The following is a 9,478-nucleotide window of genomic DNA, read 5'->3' on the forward strand; positions in this document are numbered from 1 at the left end:
AATAAGTTGCATAACTAAATTAAATTTAATTAATTAATTAATTAATTAAATTAAATTAAATTAAATTTAATTTAATTTTTGTTGTTGATTTTCATGCAAACGTTTTTGGTCCTTATTCAAGAAACTAAGGTATACCGTTTTTTTTATATACTCTTTTAAATTTTTCGCTTCAGTGTTCCTACAGGCTATTGACTGAAAAACATTTACCTAAAATAAACATTATCCCTAAACTGATACATCGTCTAATTTCCGTTTGAAGTCACTCAAGTTTAATTGTCAAGTTACGTAATTAATTTCATTTTTTGTATTTCATTTAAATTAAAGCTTTTTTAGTTCTTGTTCTTTTCAATTTCTGTATGGTAAAGTTAAGATTTAATGTTTCCTTACCTTATGTACACAAAATATCAATAATATGTTCATTACTCTGTAAGCCAAAATAGTATTGTAATTCCACTTCTTGACTTTCTATTTTTGAGAGGGGTTAAAAAGGCTTGTCTGGTCATTTACCCAATCTATTTTATTATCGATAAAATATATTTAAATCAGATTACGTAATTTTTGTGTCTCGTAATAACATTAAAAGAACGAATAATAAATTATATCTTTATAGGTAAACATGTAACTTGATAATGTAGCAGGTGTTTCTTGGCGAATGAGGTTCAAATACTATTTACACGTCGGTTAAAGGAAAAAAATCGTTCCACAGTCAGCTTTTTAAAAAAACTTATTTTCTCCCTCGTTTCACTCCTCCAAAAATAAATATTTTCTTGACTAATTTATTGAAAAACAAAACAAATTTTTTTTAGGGTTGGTGCATTTGTTACAAATCGCATTTCATATCCATTCAACATACAAATAAACGACAACGCAAAATACTTAGTATTAGTTAATCTCAAAAAACATTTGGGTCAGGGCGGGTAGGGAAAACCAAAGACACAACCTGTACTGCTTTGTAACGAACGTCGCATTAATAGAATACTCCCCAGTAAATCTATTTTTACTGAGCGCGAAAGCGCTCGTGCATGATATAACCAGTCTTGAAATAAACAAGGTAAAACGAAAACTATCGGAATTTAACGAAATTAAAAACGTAAAGACATAAATTTATCTCAAAATTCAATGAGACAAAATTATTCAAGTTGGTTTCAAGTTTGTCTTAACGGAGGGCTAATTAACAAAAATAATGATGTTCATAAAGAGGTTAATTTAGGATGGTTTTCTTTAGAGATTGTTTTTCTCCTTTGCTTGTATTAAAGTTTAGTCTAAGAAAGGACTAATTCACAGATAATAAAAATGAATTACAGTGTATAATGTAGTGATCTTTTCTTTAAAGTTTAGAGATGTTTGACCTGAAGAACGATGTCAAAATAGAGTTATAATCATATATCACAAAGTTGACCTTTTGAAGATAAAGTTCGGCAAATCAACAAAAGCACATGCTCTAACACAATTGTTGTAGTATCTACAATGATATCTGAGAATAGTGCCAAACAAATTTTGCACTTTATTTTTCCGAAGCCAGATATTTGTTCAGAAGAAAAAAATGACGACAAAAAGCTTTCTATACTAGAATCTTTCTTTGATCTATTTTTCTTTTTGTAAAATCACAAAAAAGATAAAAAACAAACAAACACTAAAATTGAGTATTTATCATTTATAGCCAGTTTTACTGAGAAATAATCAAAAATCGAATACATGTACATGTAAATACATGTTAATACTTTTTGGGTTGCTTGAGCAGGTTTGATGGTAGCAAGCAAAATTATTTCGACCATTTTCAAATTCTAATGGACTGATGTTGAATATACGGTTGGGTAACAAATGGGTAACCCAATCCAGCAACGTTTCATCAAACTTTACACAACCTTTGACTTTCATTGCAATCTTTTTAGAATGCCTAATTTCAACAACTACTGAGCATCATGCTTTTAGCATTAAAGTGCTCTCAGTACTTTGATTATTGTCGTTGTGACTTTTAGCACTTTATCTGTCCTAAGCTCAACAAAGATAAAACCGACCAAAAAATGCCATCTCAAGGTAAGAATATTTCCCTTATGGATGTGCTCATTCTGTGCACCTATATACATTTTACAATCTATAAATAGATCCACAAACCGTGAATATATAATACAAAATATGGAAGTCTCTCTTAACGAATGGGGTAGATTGGTAAAATTTTGTAATGTAGTGGTAAATAGTACTGGCCTGAAAATATTCAGCTGATAAGTGAAATAAAGTGTCGCTATGACATTCCAGGCTAAATCTGTACGATCTAAGAGGATCAAATATGGTTTGACAAGTTCAGTGTATTGTTCATTTATGCATTGCATATTAATATAACTTAGGCATAATCAATTTTACATTATTTTATAAAATTAAAATAAAACTCAATAAATTTGCCGATTTATTCATAAAAATCTTTGCCAGGCATGAGATTTTGGTATGTTTGCTAGTTGGTCAAATCAGAAATGTTGCTACGGAAAGCTATGTATGATTAAATATTCATATTAGTATTGTATCGTTCTAAATCGTTCTACTATAAGTTCTACTATACTCTGTCCCGAGTTTTTGCTTCCACCACTTTTTGCTTGATATTTCAATAATAGTAAATACCTTTGTGCTCAAACTATGTTCATCCACTAATATAAAAAATGTCCAGATTATTTGTTTTGAAACGCCCCCTCTACCGCTTCCAGTTTAAATACACATCCCGAAATTGAAAGTCTACGGAGATTTTGCAATGCAACAGCCATTAATAAGCCCGGATGATAACGTTAAAAAAATTGCGCGATGTATTCCGAGTGTGTTCCGAATGAAAAGATGTAAACATTCCCCATTATAAATCTCCGTAAGGAATCTGTTTTCGTTCCTGTGAATTTTTCTGAGTGAAAAGGGATAATTGTTCAATGAAGATATCTTGGATATATTCCCTTTTAACGATTTCAACTGTATTTCTTTCACAGGTATGTGTAATTTTATTAAAAATCATCAAAAAGCGATGGAAGCAATAACTTGGGACAGACTATAGTAATTAGGATTAAAAAAAAAACCTTCCCGATACAAAATGTAGAAATAACAAATAAAGAATTTCAGAGAGTGAAACCTCAGTCATCTTCGTCTTCTATAACGAAAAATAATAAGAACTGTGTTGTGTTTCTCTCCCTTTTACTGCACATTGACAACTATAGTATTTGCACAGCTTGGATGTGACCAATGAAATATTACATGTATGTTTTTAGATGAGAGGAAGCGCTTTGAAATGGGGGGTCCGGCGGGGGCAGCGGCCCTGTCTCTCTTCTTCATCGTTCTGACCTACCTCAATGCAGAGAAAAATGTCTCTGTAAGATGTTTGTATTTGTAATACGCTTGTGGTTTGCACAAATTGATTATTTAAACCGTAATAAAGATTCTTTTTTTTTTTATTTATGATAACATTTCTCCAATTTTAATACATCGAACGTATATAATTATACCAAGCTTGCAAATCAAACTCGAGAAAAACTTATTTTATCGATATAAAAATGTTTTAGGGTGAATGGGATCTCTTCCAAATGCATAAAATAAACTGGGACATTCGTCAGTGGGTTAGTCTGTCAAGTTTACTAGGCCTGTTGGCTTGGTTTGGTATACAGCTTGTGCTGTATAGTTTACCAATTGGAAAATCAGCTTATGGACCTGTGCTAAAAGAGGGCCGTAAACTAGAGTATCAACTAAATGGTAAGTTAAGTCTAAATATCGAATAAAATAATTGTATTTGCGTCATTAAGAACTTTAATAATGCACAAAATTGGCTACTTTAGCTACGTTTATCTTAGGAGGCGCTTCCAAGTACTCGTATACTGTATGTTTCGAAATAAATCTTAAACTTTTTTCTTGCAGCTTTATTTGCATTGGACGTAAACCTATTAGGTCTCATTGTCGCTTTCTTTCTTGGTTTTCCAATCAACGTGGTCATAAATAGTATGCTGCAGCTACTGACAGCTGGGATTCTAACCTGTTTGGTACTGAGCAGTGTATTGTACCACTTGGCCGACTATATTGAGGATTGGAGACTAAATCCAAGAGGGAACACAGGTGTTTGCCCCATTAAATGAATTTTAAGAAACATCATTTATCAGATTATAATAATCTATGATAAAGTCACATAGAGTCCATTTAACATGGCCTTTACTTGTCTTACATTTTCTGTGAAGGCCATTCATTTTACGACTGGTTCATCGGTAGGGAGTTGAATCCTCGTCTTGGTTCTCTGGATTTGAAGTACGTAATGTTTCGGAGCGGCATAATTGGATGGATGCTGATGAACTTTGCCAGTTTAATCCTAGCGTTTTCTGAGGGCAAAAACGAAGTTCCATCCAACTTGGTTCTTTTGGTAATCACACAGCTATTTTACGTCATAGACTACTTTTGGTTTGAAGAGGGAATACTCGTGTCACGTGATATTGTACATGAAGGTCTTGGGTTCAACATTAGCATGCAGTTTCTCATGATTCCTTTCACATTTTGCACACAAACTAGATACGTGGCCACAACTGGGTACACGTCATCTTGGATTACGCTTCTGGGAATATTCATCATTTATGGTACATGTAATTATATTTTACAATGAAACCTACTTCCAGCAAAAATTTTTCAAACGTCCAATAATCGTCCATTAATTTTCGTCTTATTTTGTAAAAGGAACTGGATACTGGATTTACAGAGCCAGTAATTTGGAGAAAAACAAATTCAGACAGAATCCAGACGATCCAGCATTAGCATGTACGTGTAATTCTTGCAATGGACACTTGCAATCTGCGTACTAATTATTTAATATCATGATGAGTGAAAATGTGCAAGTCATTTATTATTATATTATATTTAAATATGACTCATAAATAAATATTGATTTTTGTACATTCTTTCTCGTTCCCCTAAACAGACTTAAAAACTATGCCGACAGAATCAGGAAAGCGGCTGCTGATAACCGGATGGTGGGGGTTGTGCAGACATCCTAATTATCTGGGCGATCTCTTAATTTCTCTGAGTTATGCTTTATGTACAGGCAAGTATTGATTTCGTGTAGAATAAGGCGGTCAAAATTTTAGTAAATGTTATTCTTTTTACGATTTACTGACTTTTTATAACGCGTCGTAAAGAATAGTGCAATCCACACCTTGAAGAACATTTTCTTTGCGGGGTTAATCAAATGTGAAAACAGAAATTCAATACTCCTCCTCCTTTTGCTATCACTTTGCTTTCCTGTGATGAATTTTCTGCTGTTTTAATTTTTTAAAATATATTTTGAGACAATTAAAACTACATTTTGTACATTGGAGATGGCAAGAATTATCTTTTTTTTCATGACAAAAACTAGTGTGTGGGAATCCGGCCAAAGGACTAAACTTTTGGACAGTGTATTCATGCATTCAACTAATGCATTTATAGGAATACGAGTTATCTAGTACATTTAATGCTTTGCGGTATATAAACGTGTACGAAAGTACTAACCTAAATCATGCTTATTTCTTCATTTGTATTTGTTATCGATTCGATTTAAAAAAAATCTTTATGCTAAATTTGTTGTAATTTTATGGAATAAGATATAAATAAGAAAAATGAAGAAAAAATCCTTTAATACATTCTTACTGCTTAATGCATATGTTGTTGTTTCTACGACAGGTTTTCAGCACTTCATGCCGTATTTGGGATTTCTGTTCCTTGTGATGCTGCTGATTGACAGAGAGAACCGGGATAGCGAGGGATGCCGGGAAAAATACGGCAAGGATTGGGACAAATATTGTCAGATTGTCAAATATAAAATCATACCCTTCATTTACTGAACGGAGTACCAGTGAAAAAGACAGGGACATTACATGAAAATATATGCTCGTACTGTAATTTTTTTAAAGGAGAAAAATAAATAAGCAGTTAAAGGATCATGATCCTGTACTATTTAGAGTAAATATTTGCCATGGTAATGGAAATATTTTTTCAATACCGTTCCAAAAGTACTTTTAAAAATCCAATCAATGAGCAATACAGTATAATAAAAAAAATTCTAATATGCATTTAAACTAAAATTGATTTTTAAGAAACTTAACAATTCATCTGAAAGCAGTTTTTAAAAGTTAAAGGAATGATGCACATTTGCAGATATGACGTTTTTAAACTGGCTGAAGTTGAACTTGTAGATTTCAGTCCCGCAAGTTTCTATATAAATCGCTGTCTATTTCCTTTTGAAATTACTAAATATATTATAAACATGTATATCATTCCCCAATATTGGTATACATATAACATACACTAAATTTACATTTGACAAAATAACAAACAAAATAAATTTATATTTCAGTTTTAATTCAATCAAAATTTTCATAACAAGTACACCCATTCTGATTTAACTCAATTTTTCTCATAAATAAATGCCACGTAATGCCTTGATTTTGACCGTTTTGATATTATGCATGCACCTTCAGTGAACTGGTGTATCATATTTTTTCAGTGACATTATCGTATAAATATCCATTTAAATATCATTGGTCCATTAATCTGCTTATTCCATTCTACATCACTTTTCTACCTGAAATGAATAATACATGATTTTCCAAAATCACTTGCATTCGTCTAAATCATTTATCTTATTCCACATTACATATAATCAAAATTTAGTTTGTTACCCACATTTGACATAGAGTCAGACTACTGACACATTAATCCAATGTTTATATATGGCTGGTACATTTTTGAACTTGTAATGCAAAAAATTTATAGAAAATTAAGTTACTCCCTAAAATTGCAATTTCTTCAGTGATATTTTAATCCTACATATACTAGAGCATCAATGCTTTTAAAATATTACCACTTGTTTGACTGGTTAGACCCTTAAACTACAAATAATTTTAATTATTTAATTAAAATTCTAGACAATCTGCTCTGAATACCTTTGAATTTGATTCGCTGGACAGTATCACACAAGCCCCGCCTCTTTCAGTTTCGTGACCAGTTCCTCCACAGACTCCACCTTTTGTCCCGCCTGTCTGACAGGGGGATCTTCCACACTGACAACTTCCTGTCGGGGTGTGATGTCCACTCCATAATCAGATGGTTTCTTCGTGACTAATGGCTTTTTCTTAGCTTTCTGAAAAATCACATATGTATACATGTATGTGATATATGTAAAATTTACTTAATGACAGTTTAAAAAAAAAGCACTTGTCATTGCACAAATTTGTTATTCTGAAAAAAGAAACTAATCATTAAACATGGAAAATTATTATTAAAAACTCTGGGTCTAGCAAACCCCGAGTAAACCCCGAGCAGACCCTGAGTGTAAACCCAGGGTTAATTTGGGGTCTAGTTGGTTTCTGTTAAGTTGGGTCTAATCGGTATTGTAGATTAAAAACCTACCATAATATTAGGCAGTGTTGCATATCTAGGTTCATTTAGTCGTAAATCAGAAGTAAGTACAGCTGGTACTTTCACTTTTATTGTTTCCAGTCCACCATCAATTTCCCTCATGACTGATAGATCTCCATTTGATTTCTCTATTTTAGACGCAAAGGTTGCCTGTGGATATGATAAACATTATAAACAGTAAGACTTCTCTGCACATGCTCATGTTAATATTAATATTAACTGGAGTAAATATACATAAAACACATATCGGTACAATCATGCAATGAAATAATTCTAATACATGCACTCTGTAAGTAAAAACAAGAAATCTTAACTTTTAATCATAAGTCCAAAACATGTATTTCTAATTGCAATTAATGAACAGTTTTAAACATTTACATTTATAAAACCACGCAATTTACCTTGCATGTATGACAAGTATAAATGAAAGGGTTTATTGACCAACAATAATACTACATGTACAGGTTATTACAAAGTACAAAATACCAAAATGATTGAAGCTCTTTACCTGAGGCCAGTCCAACAGAGATGCCGTCATTTGTCCTGTCTGGTTACAGTCATCATCAATGGCCTGAAATTGTATTTCACAAATACTTTTGTACTAGCTGCCACAATACAATTCATGAATTCGAGAACCTCCTATTTTATTTGCCTATTTTGCATACATAGTAAGTCAGAGACTCACTCACCTGTTTGCCCACTATCACGAGATCTGCCTTCTCCTCTGTGGCTATCTTTGAGAGGATTTTAGAGACATGAATGGGCTGCATTGATTCATATTCTTTTGGTTCTGTAATCACATGAATAGCCCTGTCCACACCCATGGCAAGAGCTGTTCTTAAAGTCTCCTAAAATGGAAATGAATATTTCAAAACTTACAATACCTTTTATATATATTGAACAATTGCAATAGGTACCAAGGAGAATAATCTTTAACATATTTTATAAACATAGTAATTTGCACTAGGCCCCTCAGAAAAAATATCTTGAACATATTACTTTTCCAGATTCAGATATACATGTATGCCCTTCAAACTTTGGTCACTTTAGTATAAACATCTTGATAGAATGTTAGACACATACACAATCAATAGTACTATAAACAGAGTAAACCAACTGATAAAAAAAAAGCAAAATTGTGACACAGGCAAAAGAGGGAGATATGAAAAAGAAATGCTCCTATAAAAAAATTGAGAAGTCTAATCAGAATTGTTCTGCATGGTGACCCTCTGGAAGACCAAGCCTGATTCTCACTTTGAGACATTTTGAATATAATTTTACTGGTTGCAGTGAATACATGAATCAATTAAAAGGTTTATAAGTGTTTTAAGGAATCCTTGTCTCATTCCATCCTTTTACATGCTTTAAGGACCATTGTCACCAAAAGGTTATATACAAAAAAAAGAATTAAAGCAGGGAGCAGAAATGTGTGAAATGGTTTCATTGTTTAACCAATGCAAATGGGTAGAAATCTATGTTAGCTTTGTTTATTACTTGACATTGTTGAGGACCACAAGACACTGCAACAATTTCAGAGGCCAGCTTTTTCTCCTTCATTCTGACTGCTTCTTCCACAGCGATTTCGTCGAACGGATTCATGCTGTGTTTCACCCCTTCAGTCACTACTCCAGTTTTATCTGGCTTAACACGGACCTACAAAAGTAACACACAAAAGGTTAAATTAATAAATGTTTATAAAAATTTACGTAAGTAAAATTAATGTTAACAAAATTTAACCCGAGGAATTTCGGAATGAAATAAAATTATGTTTCATCTCGAGTATATTTGCAAACCAAATTGCGAATAAAATAAAAGAAGATATTGCAACACTTACCTTGACAGCATAATCAATTACACGTTTGCAACCAACTAATATTCTAAACCCTGACATTGTGTGTTTCGGTTGTTTTGTTGGACACGGTTGTTCACCTTTGGACTTGCGGGAGTACCATTCGATATTTATATGTCGTCCTTTTTATATCTCTGTGCATTCGGTATTTTAAATTTTTACAAGGAAAGAACTGTTTGTTTTATATAAATCAGTCAAAATTTTCTTCATTTGATATACATCACATCAAAG

General features: G+C 32.4%; 2 protein-coding genes across 2 annotated transcripts; one reads left to right on the forward strand and one right to left on the reverse strand.

Annotated features, from left to right (window-relative positions):
• Positions 1-1,987: 1,987 nt before the first annotated feature.
• On the forward strand, positions 1,988-5,919 carry LOC128155388 (delta(14)-sterol reductase TM7SF2-like). The gene is made up of 8 exons (XM_052817078.1): positions 1,988-2,037; positions 3,240-3,340; positions 3,531-3,717; positions 3,880-4,074; positions 4,194-4,583; positions 4,681-4,761; positions 4,922-5,044; positions 5,662-5,919. Exons 1-8 carry the CDS (start codon positions 2,025-2,027, stop codon positions 5,820-5,822), a joined length of 1,251 nt encoding a protein of 416 aa, XP_052673038.1. The 5' UTR covers positions 1,988-2,024; the 3' UTR covers positions 5,823-5,919.
• Positions 5,920-6,322: 403 nt separating this feature from the next.
• LOC128155386 (electron transfer flavoprotein subunit beta-like) lies at positions 6,323-9,373 on the reverse strand. The gene is made up of 7 exons (XM_052817076.1): positions 9,233-9,373; positions 8,893-9,051; positions 8,088-8,246; positions 7,907-7,969; positions 7,390-7,548; positions 6,924-7,120; positions 6,323-6,562 (listed from the first exon to the last, which is right to left on the reverse strand). Exons 1-6 carry the CDS (start codon positions 9,287-9,289, stop codon positions 6,950-6,952), a joined length of 768 nt encoding a protein of 255 aa, XP_052673036.1. The 5' UTR covers positions 9,290-9,373; the 3' UTR covers positions 6,323-6,562; positions 6,924-6,949.
• Between the last annotated feature and the right edge of the window lie 105 nt (positions 9,374-9,478).

This window comes from Crassostrea angulata, chromosome 7 (assembly GCF_025612915.1).
Source record: "Crassostrea angulata isolate pt1a10 chromosome 7, ASM2561291v2, whole genome shotgun sequence".
Lineage (NCBI taxonomy): Eukaryota > Metazoa > Mollusca > Bivalvia > Ostreida > Ostreidae > Magallana > Magallana angulata.

Bases quoted from the DNA above. Each gene is read 5' to 3' on its own strand.
- LOC128155386 (XM_052817076.1), bottom strand. From the start codon at position 9,289: ATGTCAGGGTTTAGAATATTAGTTGGTTGCAAACGTGTAATTGATTAT. The intron at 7,970-8,087 runs GTGAGTGAGTCT...ATACAATTTCAG, and splicing joins TCGTGATAGTGGGCAAACAG to GCCATTGATGATGACTGTAA. The intron at 7,549-7,906 runs GTAAAGAGCTTC...TCATATCCACAG, and splicing joins CTCTGTTGGACTGGCCTCAG to GCAACCTTTGCGTCTAAAAT.
- LOC128155388 (XM_052817078.1), top strand. The intron at 4,075-4,193 runs GTGTTTGCCCCA...TTTTCTGTGAAG, and splicing joins AAATCCAAGAGGGAACACAG to GCCATTCATTTTACGACTGG. The intron at 4,762-4,921 runs GTACGTGTAATT...TCCCCTAAACAG, and splicing joins AGACGATCCAGCATTAGCAT to ACTTAAAAACTATGCCGACA.